This window comes from Heterodontus francisci, chromosome 3 (genome assembly GCF_036365525.1).
Source record: "Heterodontus francisci isolate sHetFra1 chromosome 3, sHetFra1.hap1, whole genome shotgun sequence".
NCBI lineage: Eukaryota > Metazoa > Chordata > Chondrichthyes > Heterodontiformes > Heterodontidae > Heterodontus > Heterodontus francisci.
This window is the reverse complement of record NC_090373.1, coordinates 208,003,448-208,020,931: the sequence shown is the minus strand read 5'-3', so window position 1 is coordinate 208,020,931 and position 17,484 is coordinate 208,003,448. Positions and strand designations below refer to the sequence as shown.

Below are 17,484 nucleotides of genomic sequence, written 5' to 3'. Positions count from 1 at the left end.
GGCCGCTGTCACTCCTCTCCTCCACCGCCAGGGGGCAGCAGTGGCCGCTGTCACTCCTCCATCGCCAGGGGGCAGCATTGGCCGCTGTCACTCCTCCATCGCCAGGGGGCAGCATTGGCCGCTGTCATTCCTCCACCGCCAGGGGCAGCATTGGCCGCTGTCACTCCTCCACCGCCAGGGGGCAGCAGTGGCCGCTGTCACTCCTCCACCGCCAGGGGGCAGCAGTGGCCGCTGTCACTCCTCCATCGCCAGGGGGCAGCAGTGGCCGCTGTCACTCCTCCACCGCCAGGGGGCAGCAGTGGCCGCTGTCACTCCTCCACCGCCAGGGGGCAGCATTGGCCGCTGTCATTCCTCCACCGCCAGGGGGCAGCAGTGGCCGCTGTCACTCCTCCACCGCCAGGGGGCAGCATTGGCTGCTGTCACTCCTCCACCGCCAGGGGGCAGCAGTGGCCGCTGTCACTCCTCCATCGCCAGGGGGCAGCAGTGGCCGCTGTCACTCCTCCACCGCCAGGGGGCAGCATTGGCCGCTGTCATTCCTCCACCGCCAGGGGGCAGCAGTGGCCGCTGTCACTCCTCCACCGCCAGGGGGCAGCATTGGCCGCTGTCACTCCTCCACCGCCAGGGGGCAGCAGTGGCCGCTGTCACTCCTCCACCGCCAGGGGGCAGCAGTGGCCGCTGTCACTCCTCTCCTCCACCGCCAGGGGGCAGCAGTGGCCGCTGTCACTCCTCCATCGCCAGGGGGCAGCAGTGGCCGCTCTTGCCTCCGGCCTGACCTTGTTGACCGGATGTGGTGGCGGGGCTGGAAGTGGCCGTTGTCATGGTGAAGCCGGGGCCTGAGTGACGGATTTGGTTCAGGATGAGTCCCGAGCGAGTGTTGCCCGATCCGGAGGATGAGCAGCCGCCGCCTCCACAGCCGGAGGTGGGCCCGGGAGCGGCTCTGTGGAGTAGTGAGGAGGAGGAGGAGGAGGCCGGGGGCAGCGGGGACCCAGGACCTGGGCCTGGCGGCGGACCTGGTTATCAATACCTGCCCCTGAATCAGGAGCCGGGCCAGGGGCAGAGCGATAATGGAGCCGCGGAACAAGACATCGGGGAGCGGCTGCAGGTGATTAACCTGGGTCCGGAGGGAGAGGGAGGAGGAGGGGAGGGGGAGGGGAGAGGGGAGAGGAGGGAGGGGAGGGGGAGAGGGAGGGGAGGAGGAGGGGGAAAGGAGGGGGGAGAGGGAGGGGAGGGGGAAAGGAGGGGGGAGAGGGAGGGGAGGGGGGAGAGGGAGGGGAGGGGGAAAGGAGGGAGGGGAGGGAGGGGAGGGGGGAGAGGGAGGGGAGGGGGAAAGGAGGGAGGGGAGGGAGGGGAGGGGGAAAGGAGGGGGGAGAGGGAGGGGAGGAGGGGGGGAGGGGAGGAGGGGAGGAGGGGGGAGGGGAGGAGGGGGGGAGAGGGAGGGGAGGAGGTAGGGAGTGGGGAGAGGGAGGGGAGTGGGGAGAGGGAGGGGAGGGGGGGAGAGGAGGGGGAGGGGAGAGGGAGGGGAGGGGGGGAGAGGAGGGGAGGGGAAAGGAGGGGGGAGAGGGAGGGAAAGGAGGGGGGAGAGGGAGGGGAAAGGAGGGGGAGAGGGAGGGGAAAGGAGGGGGGAGAGGGAGGGAGGAGGGGGGGAGGGGGGGAGGGGAGGAGGGGGGAGAGGGAGGGGAGGAGGTAGGAGGAGGGAGAGGGAGGGGAGGAGGTAGGGAGTGGGGAGAGGGAGGGGAGGGGAGGAGGAGGGGAGTGGGAGAGGGAGGGGAGGGGGAGAGGAGGGGGGAGAGGAGGGGAGGGGGAAAGGAGGGGGGAGAGGGAGGGGAGGAGGGGGGGAGGGGAGGAGGAGGGGAGAGGAGGGGAGGAGGTAGGGAGTGGGGAGTGGGGAGAGGGAGGGGAGGGGAGGAGGAGGGGAGTGGGGAGAGGGAGGGGAGGAGGTAGGGAGTGGGGAGAGGGAGGGGAGGAGGAGGGGAGGGGGAAAGGAGGGGGAGAGGGAGGGGAGGGGAGGAGGAGGGGAGGGGGAGAGGGAGGGGAGGAGGAGGGGAGGGGGAAAGGAGGGAGGGGAAAGGAGGGGAGGGGGAGAGGGAGGGGAGGAGGAGGGGAGAGGAGGGGAGGAGGAGGGAGGGGGAGAGGGAAGAGGGAGGGGAGAGGGAGGGGGGAGAGGGAGGGGAGGGGGAAATTTTTTTTTTTTAGAATTAGAATATTCCAGCGCAGTACAGGCCCTTCGGCCCTCGATGTTGCGCCGATCATCTGACCTACACTATTCCATTTTCATCCATATGTCTATCCAATGACCACTTAAATGCCCTTAAAGTTGGCGAGTCTACTACTGTTGCAGGCAGGGCGTTCCACGCCCCTACTACTCTCTGTGTAAAGAAACTACCTCTGACATCTGTCCTATATCTTTCACCCCTCAACTTAAAGCTATGTCCCCTCGAGGGGAGGGGAGGAGGAGGGGAGGGGGAAAGGAGCGGGGAGAGGGAGGGGAGGAGGAGGGGAGGGGGGAGAGGGAGGGGAGGAGGAAAGGAGGGGGAGAGGGAGGGAGGGGGAAAGAAGGGGGAGAGGGAGGGAGAGGGAGGGGAGGGGGGAGAGGGGGGGGAGAGGGAGGGAGGGGGGAGAGGGAGGGGAGGGGGAAAGGAGGGGGGAGAGGGAGGGGAGGAGGAGAGGGAGGGAGGAGGAGAGGGAGGGGAGGGGGAAAGGAGGAGGAAAGGAGGAGGGGGAGAGGGAGAGGAGGGGGGAGAGGGAGGGGAGGGGGGAGAGGGAGGGGAGGGGGAAAGGAGGGGGGAGAGGGAGGGGAGGAGGAGAGGGAGGGGAGGGGGAAAGGAGGAGGAAAGGAGGGGGGAGAGGGAGGGGAGGGGGGAGAGGGAGGGGAGGGGGAAAGGAGGGGGGAGAGGGAGGGGAGGAGGAAAGGAGGGGGGAGAGGGAGGGGAGGGGGAGGGGAGGGGGAAAGGAGGGGGGAGAGGGAGGGGAGGAGGAGGGGAGGGGGAAAGGAGGGGGGAGAGGGAGGGGAGGAGGAGGGGAGGGGGGAGAGGGAGGGGAGGGGGAAAGGAGGGGGGAGGGGGAAAGGAGGGGGGAGGGGGAGGGAGGGGGAGAGGGAGGGGAGGGGGGAGAGGGAGGGGAGGGGGGAGAGGGAGGGGAGGAGGAGAGGGAGGGGAGGAGGAGAGGGAGGGGAGGGGGAGAGGGAGGGGGGAGGGGGAGAGGGAGGGGGAGAGGGAGGGGAGGAGGAAGAGGGAGGGAGGGGGAAAGGAGGGGAGAGGGAGGGGAGAGGAAGAGGGAGGGGAGGGGGAAAGGAGGGGAGAGGGAGGGGAGGGGAGAGGGAGGGGAGGGGGAAGAGGGAGGGGAGACGGAGGGGAGGGGGAGAGGGAGGGGAGGGGAAAGGAGGGGAGAGGGAGGGGAGGGGGAGAGGGAGGGGAGGGGGGAGAGGGAGGGGAGGGGAGGGGGAGAGGGAGGGGAGGGAGAGAAGAAGGGGGGAAAGGAGGGGGGAGTGGAGGGGGAGAGGGAGGGGAGGGGGAAAGGAGGGGAGGGGGAGAGGGAGGGGAGGGGGAAAGGAGGGGGGAGAGGGAGGGGGAGAGGGAGGGGAAAGGAGGGGGGAGAGGGAGGGGGGGAGAGAGGGATAGGGGGGAGAGAGGGGAGGGGGAAAGGAGGGGGGGAGAGAGGGGAGGGGGAAAGGAGGGGGGAGAGAGGGGAGGGGGAAAGGAGGGGGGGAGAGAGGGGAGGGAGGGAAAGTGGGGGGAGAGAGGGGAAGGGGAAAGGGAGGGGGAAAGGGGGGGGAGAGAGAGGAGGGGGGGAGAGAGGGGAGGGGAAAGGAGGGGGGAGAGGGGAGGGAGGAAAGTGGGGGGAGAGAGGGGAGGGGGGAGAGGGGAGGGGAAAGGAGGGGGGAGGGAGGGAAGGGGGGAGAGAGGGGAGGGGGAAAGGAGGGGGGAGGGAGGGAAAGGGGGGAGAGAGGGGAGGGGGAAAGGAGGGGGGAGAGGGAGGGAGGGAAAGTGGGGGAGAGAGGGGAGGGGGGGAGAGAGGGGAGGGGGGGAGAGAGGGGAGGGGGAAAGGGGGGGAGAGAGGGGAGGGGAAAGGGGGGGAGAGAGGGGAGGGGGAAGGGGGGGAGAGAGGGGAGGGGAAAGGGGGGGGAAGAGAGGGAGGGGGAAAGGAGAGGGGAGGGGGAAAGGGGGAGATGAGAGAGGGGAGGGGGAAAGGGGGAGATGAGAGAGGAGAGGGGGAAAGGGGGGAGATGAGAGAGAGGGGGAAAGGGGGGAGATGAGAGAGGAGAGGGGAAAGGGGGGAGATGAGAGAGGAGAGGGGGAAAGGGGGGGAGATGAGAGAGGGGAGGGGGAAAGGGGGGGAGATGAGAGGGGAGGGGGAAAGGGGGGAGATGAGACGGGGAGGGGGAAAGGGGGGGAGATGAGAGAGGGCGGGGAAAGGGGGGAGATGAGAGAGGGGAGGGGGAAAGGGGGGGAGATGAGACAGGGGAGGGGGAAAGGGGGGAGATGAGAGGGGGAAAGGAGGGGAGAGGGAGGGGAGGGGGAAAGGAGGGGAGAGAGGGGAGGGGGAAAGGAGGGGAGAGGAGGGGAGGGGGAAGGAGGGGAGGGCGAGAGGGGAGTGGGAAAGGAGGGGGGGAGAGAGGGAGGGGGGAGAGAGGGGAGGGGGAAAGGAGGGGGGCGTGGCGGGGGGCGGGGAGGGGGCGGGAGTGTCGCTGTTCTTTCGTGCTAGTGTGGTCCTCGTCGTTGTCTGGTCTCGCGTTGTGCTCGCGTTCTTGTGGGCCCTCGGGATCGGAGGGGGAGAGGGAGAGGGGAGGGTGCCCGGGCGGGGTGGAGGGGCGGCGGTCGGCTGTGCGCTTCGGCGTCCGGCGGGATCGGTCGCGGGCTGTTCGGGCGGGGAAGGGGGGAAGGAGAGGGGGAAGGAGGGGAGGGAAGGGAGGGGAGGGGCTGGAGGGGGCCGGCGGGGGTAGGGGGAGAGGGAGGGGAGGGGGGAGAGGAGGGGGACGCTGGCTGTGGCTGGGTGCCTGTCTTTGCCGGGCTTTTGTCCTTCTGGGCGGGGGAGTGGCCCGGCGGGGGGGAGGGAGAGGGGGGAGAGGGGAGTTGCCCGGCTTGTTTTTCGCTCTTCTTTCCTTTGTTCTCTTGCGGTTCCTGTCTTTGTGCTCGTCTGTGCTGTTCCCTTCTTCGTTTTCTCGCGCGTGTCTTGTTCCCTGCTTGTTTCGCTCGTTTGCTTTTTCCCTTGTTTTCTCTCTCTGGCTTTTGCCCTTTGTTTCTCTCTTTTCTTGTTCCCTTTTGTTTCTCGCTTTCTTTGTCCCTTTTCTCTCTTTTCTTTGCCTGTCGTCTTTCTTCTGTTCTCTTCTCGGCTGGTGGGCTCGGATGGGGGCTTGGGTGCTCGCTTTCCTTGGTCGCTTTTCTTGTTTCCCTTGTTTCTTTCTCCCGTTGTTTCTCTCTGTTCTTGTCCCTTTCTTTCTTGTTCCCTTGTTGCTCTCTTGTTCTTTCTCTTCTTTCTTTTGCTTTTCTCTTCTCGTTTTCCCTTTTTTCTCATCGCTTCTTTTCCTTTTGCTCACTCTCTTTTCTTTTCCCTTTTGTTCTCATCTCTCTTTGTCTTTTTGCCTCATCTCTCTTGTCTTGTTCCCTTTTGGCTCATCCTCTTTGCTTTTCCCGTGTTTTCTCATCTCTCGTTTCTTTTTCCCTTTTTTTCGAGCTGGAGAGGGACGGGGGCCGTGTTTCTGTTCCCGCGTTGCTCTGGTCTTGCCTTCTCTTTGCTTGTCCTTTTTCTCTTGCTGGCTTCGTGCGTGCGTCCCTTTCTCGTTCTTTCCGTTTCCCTTCTTTTCTTTCTCCTTCTTTTTCTTGTCTGTTTCGTTCTCTTCGTCGCGTTGCTGGTCTCCCGTTCTTTGTCGGTTCCTCTTTTTCTCTCTTTCTTTACCTTCTTCTTTCCTCTCTTTTCTTTTCCCTTCTTTTTCCTCTCTGTTTCTTTCCTTCTTGTTCTCTTTCTGGCTCGTTTCTGTGTCTCTTGCTTTGCTGGTTGCTCTGCTGGTCTTTGTTCTCTCTTTTCGTTCTCCCTTCTTTTTCTCTCTTTTCTTTTGCCCTTCTGTTTCTCGCTTGTCTTTTCTCTTTTCTTGTCCTTCGTGTTTCTCTGTTCCGTCTTTTCTCTCTTGCCTTTGCTTGTCCCGTTCTCTGTCTTCTGTCCCCTTCGTTGGCGTTCTGTCTTTGCCCTTCTTTTGTCTCTCTGGTGCTGAGCGGGGGCCCGGAGCTGGGTGGTGCTCTGCTGTGCGGCGTCCCTTGTTGTCTTTCTGTTTCTCTCTTTCTTGGTCCCGTCGTTGTTCGCTCTTGTCTTGTCCCTTCTGTTTTGCTCTCTGTTCTGTTCTTCCCTTCTTTGTTCTCTCTTGTCTGTCTTGCCCTGTTTGTCCTCTGTTCTGTCTTCCCTTTTTTTCCCTCTTTCTTTTTCCCTTTTTTCCCGCTCTTTTCTTTTGCCCTTTTTTCCTCTCTTTTCTTTTGTCCCTTTTTTTTCCTCTCTTTTCTTTCTTTCCCTTTTTTCCTCTTTTCTTTCTTCCCTTTTTTTCTCTCGTTTCTTTCTCTCCTCTCTTTGCGGTCCTTTTTTTTTGCTCGTTGGTTTCTCATCTCTCTTGTCGTTTTCCCTTGTTGTCTCATCTCTCTGTTCGTTCCCTGTTTGTCTCAGCTCTCTTTCTGTGTCCCTTTGGCTCTCTCTCTTCTTGCCTTGTGCCATCTCGCGTTGCTGTCCTGTTTTGCTCATCGCGCTGTTCTTGTCCCTTTTGTTCTCAGCCTCTTTTCTTGTTCCCTGTTTGTCTCAGCGCGTTGCCGTGCCCTTTGGTCTCATCTCGTGTTCCCTTTGATTCTCTTTGCTTTTCCTTTTTTCTTTCTTTTTCCCTTTTTAGTTTCGTCTTGTCGTGTTCGCTTTTGTTGCCCTTCTTTGCGTCGGGTCATGTTCCCAGTGTTCTCATCTCTCTGGTCTTTTGTCCCGTTTTTTCTGCGATCTCTGTTCGTTTTGCTCTTGTCTTTTCCCTTTTTCTCATCTCTCTTTCTTTTCCCTTTTTGCTCATCTCTCTTTTCTTTTCCCTTTTGTCTCAGCTCTCTGTTCTGTCTCCCTTTTTTTCTTGTTTCGCTTCTTGCTTGTTCTTTGTTCCCTTTTGTTCTTCTCTTCTCTTTGCCCCTTGTTCTTTTGTCCCGTCTTCTCTCTATCCCTTTTTTTTCTTTTTCCCTCTTCTCTCTAGTCCCTTGTTCGGTTTCCTCTTCTCTTGTCCCTTTGTCTGTCCCTCTCTATCCTGTTCTGCCCTCTTCTCTCTATTCCCTGTTTTTCTTTGTCCCTCTTCTCTCGATTCCCTTTGTTCTTTGTCCCTCTTCTCCTTTCCCTTTTTGTGGCGTGTCCCTCTTCTCCTTTCCCTTGTTATTTCTCGTTGTCCCTCGTTCTCATCTCGCTTGTCTTGTCCCTTGTTGGCTCATCGCTTCTGCGTTTGCCCTTTTTTCTCATCGCTTTTCTTTTCCCTTTTTGTCATCTCGTTTTTCTTGTTCCCTTTGTTTCTCAGCTCTTGCTTGCCCGTTCAGCCTTGCGTCGGTGTTCTCATCTCTGTTTCTTTTTCCCTTTTTTCGCATCCTTGGGCTTTTCCCTGGTTGGGCGCATCTCGTGGTCTGTGACCGGGTTTCGATCTCGTGTGGCTTTGCCCTTGGTCTCTCTCGTTTCCTTCGCTCTTTCTGTGTGTCCCTTTTTCTCTTCGTCTGCTTCCTCTCGTTTCTGTTTCTCTTCTTTCCTCGCTTTTCTGTTTTCTCTTCTTCTTGTTCTTGTCCCGTTTTTTCTTTTCCCTTGTTCTTTATATTCTCTTGTTCCTTCTTTTCTTTAGATTCGCTTTTCCTTCTGTTCTGTATAGTCTCTTGTTCCTGTCTGTTCTTATATGCTCTGTTCTTCTTTCGTTTTGTCTTGCTTGAGTCTTTTGCCGCCTCTTGATTGTCGGTGGTTCCTCTCTGTTGTTTCGTCTCGTGTCATTTGATTGCTAGTTTGTTTGTCCCGTTCTTTAGTAGTTCTCTCATTTGTCGGGTCTTTATTCTATGTTGTGGTCTGTTCCGGTAGATGCGAGGGGGTGGCGTGTGGGGGGGGCGGGGCAGGTGCCCCGGGTGGGGCGAGGATGTGCCGCCGGGCGAGTGGAGGGGGGCGGGCCGTGTGGGAGGGGAGGGTGAGGTCAATGGCGAGTGGGAGTGGTGGGGGAGGATGTGATCACCCCCCTTTGAGTGCAGCCAATTCCCCCTGAACTCAGTCCTACCTGGCCTGTCCCTTATTCTGAGCCTGTCCCGATTCTCGACTCCGCCCACCCAGGGGAACCATCCTTCCTGCATCTATCCTGTCGCGCCCTGTAAGTATTTTATATGTTTAAATGAGATCACCTCTCATTCTTCTAAACCCCGAGAATACAGGCCCAGTTTAGTTAATCTTTCCTCATGGATTTAAACTGACCTCATAGGACAATCCCTCCATCCTAAGAATTAGTTTGGTGAACCTTTGTTGTTAGGTAAGGAGACCAAAACTGTGCACAATACTACAGGTGTGGTCTCACCAAAGGCTCTATATAATTGCAGTAAGACATCTTTACTCCTGCACTTAAATCCCCTTGTAATGAAGGCCAACGTACCATTTGCAGCCTTAACTGCTTGCTGTACCTGCATGTTAGCTTTCAGTGACTCATGAACAATGACACCAAGTCCCCATGAAATTCAACACTTCCCAGCCCCCCTCCATTTAAGAAATACTTGATTTCTGTTTTTCCTATTGAAGTGGATAACTTCACATTTCTCCACATTGTATTCCATCTGCCAAATTTCCAAACCCCCTTGAAGCGTCTTTGCATCCTCCGCAACTCTCACTTCCACCTTGTTTTGTGCATTCTGCAAACTTGGAAATATTAAATTATTCCCACATCCAAATCATTGATGTAGATTGTGAATAGTTGGAGCTGAAGCACTAGTACCACACTAGTCATAGCCTGCCAACCTGAAAATGACCCATTTATTCCTACTCTCTGTTTCCTGTCCGTTAAGCAGTTCTCAATCCATGCCAGTATATTCCCCCCAATCCCATGTGCTCTAATTTTGTTTACTAACCTCTTGTGTGGGACCTTATCAAAAGCTTTCTGAAATTGTGCCCTGTACACCCAAGTTTAGGTCATTAATATATATTAAGAAAAGCAAACCCCTGGGGAACCCCACTATATACCTCCCTCCAGTCCGACAAACAACCATTCACAGCTACTCTGTTTCCTGTCACTCAGCCAATTCTGTATCCATGCTGCTACTGTCTGTTTTAATCCATGGGATCCAGCTTTGCTGACAAGTCTGTTATGTGGCACTTTATCAAACGTCTTTTGGAAGTCCATGTACACCTCATCCACCTTCTCTGCAACCTCATCAAAGAACTCAAGTCAGTTAAACACGATTTGGCCTTAACAAATCCATGCTGGCTTTCCTTAATTAATCCATGCTCGGTCAAGTGACAATTTTGTCCTGAATTAACGTTTCTAGAAGTTTCCCCACCATCAAGGTTAGACTGACTGGTCCTGTAGTTGCTGGGTTTATCCTTACACACGTTTTTCAACAAGGGTGTAACATTTGCATAAAAGCAAAATACTGCGGATGCTGGAAATCTGAAATAAAAACAAGAAATGCTGGAATCACTCAGCAGGTCTGGCAGCATCTGTGGAAAGAGAAGCAGAGTTAACGTTTCAGATCAGTGACCCATCTTCGGACCCCATCGGTTCCAATGAAGGGTCACTGACCCGAAACGTTAACTCTGCTTCTCTTTCCACAGATGCTGCCAGACCTGCTGAGTGATTCCAGCATTTCTTGTTTTTATTTATGTAACATTTGCAATTCTCCAGTCCTCTGGCACCACCCCTATATCTGAGGAGGATTGGAAGATTATGACCAGTGCCTCCATATTTCCACCCTTAGGATGTAAATGCGTTGGAAGCAATTTAAAGAAGGTTTACTAGACTGATACCTGGAATGGGCAGGCTATCTTATGAGGAAAGGTTGGACAGGCTCGGCTTGTATCTGCTGGAGTTTAGAAGAGTAGGAGGCGAGCTGATTGAAACATATAAGATCCTGAGGGGTCTTGACAGGGTGGATGTGGAAGAATCTAGAACTAGGGGTCACTGTTTAAAAATACGGTGTCGCCCATTTAAAAAAGAGATGAGGAGAAACTTTTCTCTGAGGGTTGTGAGTGTTAGGAATTCTTTTCCTCAAAAGGCGTTAGAAGCAGAGTCAGAATATTTTTAAGGCAGAGGTAGATAGATTCTTGATAAGCAAGGGGGTGGAAGGTTATCGGGGGTAGGTGGGAATGTGAAGTAATCAGTTCAGCCATGAACTTATTGAATGGTGGAGCAGGCTCGAAGGGACCAAGTGGCCTACTCCTGCTCCTAATTCATATGTTCGTACTTACTTCCCTCAGTATCCTTGAATGCATCTCATCCAGTCCTGGTGACTTAACTTTAAGTACAGCCAGCCTATCTAATACCTCAAATAATAAAAGCAAAATACTGCAGATGCTGGAAATCTGAAATAAAAACAAGAAATGCTGGAAGTACTCAGCAGGTCTGGCAGCATCTGTGGAGAGAGAAGCAGAGTTAACGTTTCAGGTCAGTGACCCTTCTTCAGAACTGGCAAATATTAGAAATGTGAAAGGTTATAAGCAAGTAAAGCAGGGGTGGGGCAAGGGATAACAAAGGAGAAGATGTAGATAGGACAAGGTCACAGAATAGCTGACCAGAAGGTCATGGAGCAAAGGCAAATTATATGTTAATGGTGTGTTGAAAGGCAAAGCATTAGTACAGATAGGGTGTTAACAGACTGAAAATTGAACAGCCGCAAGTACAAACATGAAAAAAACAGCGGGTAAGCAAACTGAACAAACTAAGATGAAATAAAATAAAATAAACACAAAAAAAAATAAAGAAAAAATAACTAAAAATAAAAGTAAAGTGGGGGGGCCCCGTCATGCTCTGAAATTATTGAACTCGATGTTCAGTCCAGCAGCTATCTCCAATACCTCCTCTATAACAATATTTAGTAGGGACACAGGCCCTGGGGCTGCATGTGTATCAATCTTTGAAGGTGGCAGGACATATTGAGAGAATAGTTAGCAAAGCATATAGGATCATGGGCTTTATAAATAGAGTTATTGAGTACAAAAACAGGGATGTTATGCTGAACATTTATAAAGCTCTGTTTAGGCCACAACCAGCGTATTGGGTCCAGTTCTGATCACCACACTTTAGGAAAAATGAGAGGGTGCAGAGGAGATTTACCAGAATGGTTCCAGGGATGAGGAATTTTAGTTACAAGCTGGTGTTGGAGGAAGCTTGGAGTAGAGAAGATTTATTAGAGGTGTACAAGATTATGACAGGTTTAGATAGGGTATACAAAGAAATGCTGTTCCCATTAGCTGATGGTACAAGGACCAGGGACACTAAATTTAAGTTTGGGAGTCACAGATACCCAAAGAAGGGGGTCAAGCTCATAATGTGATATTAAAAGAGTTTATTGAGAAGCAACAGTTTAAATATAATGATGCATAAGCTAAATAGGCAGCAAAGACAAACGACCCATGACAGGTGAGAATGGTTTACTGATCCCCGATCGGATGAACAGATGGAGGAAGCAGAACGATGCTGATCTCTAGCTGGTGGTGGCAGTCTCCTCGGAATGGTTTACTGCTTCATCTTACCTTATCGTTTCGATCATCCAGGGAGCTGTGGATTCTTTTGTCCTATCATGCCCCCTTGTGGGAATGTATCTTGACTGTAGCGGAACTATCTTCTCTTCAGAGTCAGCCCATTCTTCTGTTAACAGTTTTACCTGCTAATATTCGATTCCATTTTACCTGGGTCAGATCTGTTCTCACACTATTGAAGTTGGCCCTCCCCCAATTAATTATATTTACTCTGGATTGCTTCTTGTCCTTTTTCATAGCTAACCTAAACCTTATGATACAATGAGCACTGTCCCCTAAATATTCCCGACTGACACTTCATCCACTTGACCCACCTCATTCCCAGAACCAGTTCCTGCAATGCAAGCTTCCTTTATTGGGCCAGACACATACTAATGAAGAAAATTCTCCTGGACACACTTCAGAGCTCTTCTCTCTGCTCTTTACACTATTACTATTCCAGTGTATATTAGGATAATTAAAATCCCCATTATAACTACTTTATAGTTTTTGTACCTCTCTGTAATTTCCCTGCTAATTTGCTCTTCTATATCTTTCCCATTAGTTGGTGGCCGAGAATAAACCCAGTTGTATAATGGCACTTCTATTGTTTCTTAACTCGAGCCAAATAGATTCTGTCCTTGACATTCCCTCTTTCTTCAGCACTGTAATATTCTCCTTAATCAATACTGCCACCCCTCCTCCTTTCTTTTCTTCCTTATCTTTCCTGAGTACCTACCCAGTCCTGCCGTTTTTTGAGCCAGGTCTCTGTTATCGCTACATCATATTCACATATGGCTATCTGTGCCTGCAGCTCACCAACTTTATTTATCATGCTTTGTGTGTTTACGTACATGCACTGTCAACTTAATTTAGACCTTGTTTCATTCCTTCTTAATCTGACCCCCACCTGAGCCACATAATTTGAGATTATGATGGGGATCTTCGTTGGGCCTGAACTTTTTGCCATAATAAAATTAATCTTATTATATTGGATGATGGAATAGAAAGCCACATCTCCAAGTTTGCTGATGACACAATGTAGGCAGCATTGTAAGCAGTGTGGATGGAAGCATAACATTACAAAGAGATATTAATAGATTAAGTGAATGGGCAAAACTGGCAAATGGATTTCAGTATGGCCTTAGAAAAAGGATAGAAGAAGGTACTTCCAAAATAGTGAAAAGCTAGAAATACTGGAGATCCAAGGGACTTGGTACACAGATCATTAAAATGTCATGAACAGGTGCAGAAAATAATCAAAATGGCTGATGGAATGCTGGTTTTTATATCTGGAGGACTAGAATACAAGGGGTTAGAAGTCATGCTTCAGTTATACAAAGCCCTGGTTACTCCTGTTTCCCGCCTCCGTGACGAAAATTCAGCCCAGTATTTCAGGTCAATGACCTTTTGGCTGAACTGGAAATGTTAAGAGATGGAGCAGATTTTAAGCAAGTGCAGAGGCAGAAAGGGACATCGTGAGTGAAGGAAGGAACAAAAGGCAATGTCTGTGATATGGTGCAAAGCAGGAGAGATTAAATGACAAAAGGGATGATGATGCAAGGCAAAAGGGGGTGGTAATGGGACAAGTAAAGAAACAAAAGATGGTTCTACAGGAGCTGTAAATGGCAACAGCAAAAGCATTACCAGCACCGGCTGTCTAAAGAAACACAGGTTATGATCTGAAGTAAAAACAAGAAATGCTGGGACCACTCAGCAGGTCTGGCAGCATCTGTGGAAAGTGAAGCAGAGTTAACGTTTCGGGTCAGTGACCCTTCATCGGAACTGACAAATATTAGAAAAGTTACAGGTTATAAGCAAGTGAGGTGGGGGTGGGGCAAGAGATAACAAAGGAGGTCTAGATTGGACCAGGCCACATAGCTGACCAAAAGGTCACGGAGCAAAGGCAAACAATATGTTAATGATGTGTTGAAAGACAAGGCATTAGTACAGATTAGCTGTTAATACACTGAATATTGAACAGCAGCAAGTGCAAACCTGAAAAAAAACAGTGGGTAAGCAAACTGAACAAACTAAGATGAAATGAACTAAATGCAAAAAAAAAAATTGTAAAAAATGTAAAAAAGAATGTTAAAAAAAAGGAAGAAAAAAATAACTAAAAATGAAAGTAAAATGGGGGGCTGTCATGCTCTGAAATTATTGAACTCAATGTTCAGTCCGGCAGGCTGTAGTGTGCCTAATCGGTAGATGAGATGCTGTTCCTCGAGCTTGTGTTGATGTTCACTGGAACACTGCAGCAATCCCAGGACAGAGATGTGAGCATGAGAGCAGGGGGGAGTGTTGAAATGGCAAGCAACCGGAAGCTCAGGGTCCTGCTTGCGGTCTGAGCGGAGATGTTCCGCAAAGCGGTCACCCAGTCTGCGCTTGGTCTCCCCAATGTAGAGGAGACCACACTGTGAGCAGAGAATACAGTATACTACATTGAAAGAAGTACAAGAAAATCGCTGCTTCACCTGAAAGGAGTGTTTGTGGCCTAGGACAGTGAGGAGAGAGGAGGTAAATGGGCAGGTATTACACCTCCTGCGATTGCAGGGGAAAGTGCCATGGGACGGGGACGAGTTGGTGGAGGTAATGGAGGAGTGGACCAGGGTGTCACGGAGGGAATGATCCCTTCGGAATGCTGACAGGGGAAGGGAGGGGAAGATGCGACTGGTAGTGGCATCACGCTGGAGGTGGCGGAAATGGCGGAGGATGATCCTTTGGATATGGAGGCTGGTGGGGTGAAAAGTGAGGACAAGGGGAACCCTGTCACAGTTCTGGGAGGGAGGGGAAGGGGTGAGGTAGAGGTGCGGGGAATGGGTCGGACACGGTTGAGGGCCCTGTCAACAACAGTGGGGGGAAATCCTTGGTTGAGGAAAAAGGAGGTCATATCAGAAGCACCGTCATGGAAGGTAGCATCATCAGAGCAGATGCGTCGGAGACGGAGATGATCTGAAGTATTGAAATCAGTGTTGAGTCTGGAGTGTTGCAGATTGCCTTATTGACGGATGAGGTGCTGCTCCACAAGCTTCTGTTGGGCTTCGTAGGGGTGGTGTTGGGGGGCCAAGAATGGGGAGGGTCGGGGTGGGAATGGGATGGAAAATTAAAATGGAGGCGACCGGAAGCTCAGGGGCACGCTTGCGAACTGAATGGAAATGTTCAACAAAACAATCACCCAATTTGAATGGACCTTTTGGAATGCTGGGAGGGGAGGGGAAGATGCATTTGATGGTGGTGTCACGCTGGAGGTGGCAGAAATGGTAGAGGATGATCTGTTGAATGTGGAGGCTGATTAGGCAACATTGGAAAACCAAACATAGTTTTGGTGATCATTCATAGAGTCATAAAATTATACAGCGCAGAAACAGGCCCTTCGGCCCATGGTGTCCATGCCGACCATCAAGCACCTAACTATTCTAATCCCATTTTCCAGCACTTGGCTACGGGCATTTCAAGTGCTCATCTAAATACTTGTTAAATGTTGTGAGGGTTCCTGCCTCTACCACCTCTTCAGGCAGTGCGTGCCAGATTCCAACCACCCTCTGAGTGAATTTTTTTCCTTCAAATCCCATCTGAACCTCCTGCCCCTTATCTTAAATCTGTGCCCCCTGGTTATTGACCCCCTTCGCTGAGGAAAAAGTTTCTTCCTTTCTAACCTATCGATGCCCCTCATAATTTTGTATACCTCAATCATGTCCCCCCTCAGCCTTCTCTGCTCTAAGGAAAACAACCTTAGCCGATCCAGTCTCTCTTCATAGCTGAAATGCTCAGCCCATTAAACATCCTGCTGAATCTCCTCTGCACCCTCTCCAGTGCAATCACATCCTTCCTATAGTGTGGTGCCCAGAACTGTACACAGTACTCCAGCTGTGGGCTAACTAGTGTTTTATACAGCTCCATCATAACCTCCCTGCTCTTATATTCTATGCCTCGACTGATAAAGGCAAGTATCCCATATGCCTTCCTAACCACCTTATCCACCTGTGCTGCTGCCTTCAATGATCTATGGGCAAGTATACCAAGATCCGTCTGACCCTCTGTACTTCCTAGGGTCCTACCATCCATTGGATATTCCCTTGCCTTGTTAGCCTCCCAAAATGCGTCACCTCACACTTCTCAGAATTAAATTTCATTTGCCACTGCTCTGCCCATCTTACCAGCCCATCTATATTGTCCTGTGATCTCAGGCTTTCCTCCTCACTATTTACGACACCAATTTTCGTGCGAACTTACTGATCATACCTCCTATATTCACGGCTAAATCATTAATGTACACTACAAACAGCAAGGGTCCCAGCACTGATCCCTGCAGTACATCACTGGTCACAGGCTTCCACTCGCAAAAACATCCCTTGACCATCACCCTCTGCCTCCTGCCACTAAGCCAATTCTGGATCCAATTTGCCAAATTGCCCTGGATCTCATGGGCTCTTATCTTGACCAGTCTCCCATGCAGGACCTTATCAAAAGCCTACTGAAATCCATGTAGACTACATCAAGTACTTCAGTCTGCGGGCATGACTCAGAGCTTTTGGTTGCTTGCTATTCTGGTTCTTCATCCCACTCTGGCCTATGTGCTCGGCCTCCTGCACTGTTCTAGTGGAGCTTGACAGAAGCTTGAGAAGCAGCATTATTTTTTGATTAGGCGCTTTTATAACCTTCCGGGCCAAAAACTTAAGTTTATGTGATTGAAAGCTTAGCTTAGGGTTGAAGTAGGACAATGAGGACAGCAAAATGATCACCAATTTGAATGGATACTGAGGAGGAGGGAGTTATTGGAATGGATTTTGCAATTTTAGCAGTGGCTGAATATGATGGCTTTGTTATTTCCAGTGTTTAGCTGGAAGAAATTGCAGCTCAATCAGGATTGGATTTTGGACAAGAAATCTGACAGATCAGAGACAGTAGAGGGGTCTAAAGAGGTGACTCATCAGCCTGGCTCTGCAATCTTCCCTATGTGTGCTTTTAAGTGTAGAGTTTTTGCTAAGCCATTTTTTTCATATTTGCGAAAAATATTCTAGGTCATCAGGTAAATTTGCTATGAAAGTATCTCAGTTTAAGAATAAAGTAGGCATACGAAGGGCGATGAACATGACCCAGACAATTCTGCAGTTCTTGCACATCTACTGGCCAAGTTACACAGGCAACTGCACCATCTTGCTGCAGATCATGAAGATTAATTTTTATGCCTATAACTGAACCTCTTTAGCATTGCAATATCAAGTATTGTGCTCGGCATGTATGCATCTAGAAGCTCACTGGTGCATTGAGCTGGATGTCAGCCCTCTGTTTATTTTCCCAATATCACCATGACCAGTGTACATCTTGATACGTCACTGGTGCTTTTCCCAAAGTTACGCAGATCAGTGATAGCTACCTTGTAACCAGTTTGAAAGATGGGAATCTGGTATGACTCGTACTGTATTTTACACCTTGATTCTGTGTGAGGAAGAAACTTTTACGCTGCAGGTGATAATGACCTGCAACTCTCTGCCCACAAGGGGGGGTGGAGGAGAGACAATCAGTAATTTCAAAAGGACATTGGATAGTCACTTGAGGGAATGGGACTGACTGGATTGCTGCATGGAGAGCCAGCATGGATTCGATGGGCTGAATGGCCTGCTGTGCTGTAAATTACTCTGACTCCCTAAGATCACACTGGAGTACTGGAGCAGTTCAGCGTACAAGATCTTAGGAAGGATATATTGTCGTTGGGGGAAGTGTGGTGTAGATTTACCAGAATGATGATTCCAAGAGTTAAATTATATGGGCAGATTACACAAACTAAGGTTGTATTCTCTGGAA

General features: G+C 51.7%; 1 protein-coding gene and 1 pseudogene across 1 annotated transcript in view; one reads left to right on the top strand and one right to left on the bottom strand.

Moving 5' to 3' along the window:
* Window positions 1-777: 777 nt before the first annotated feature.
* mea1 (male-enhanced antigen 1) overlaps window positions 778-17,484 on the top strand; it is a 132,738-nt gene continuing 116,031 nt past the window's right edge. Inside the window, exon 1 of the mRNA XM_068028238.1 lies at window positions 778-1,102. Within this exon, the coding sequence (XP_067884339.1) occupies window positions 857-1,102 (246 nt within the window). The 5' untranslated portion in view covers window positions 778-856. The remainder of the gene's footprint in view (window positions 1,103-17,484) is intronic.
* LOC137353607 (trichohyalin-like) lies at window positions 5,638-7,427 on the bottom strand (annotated as a pseudogene).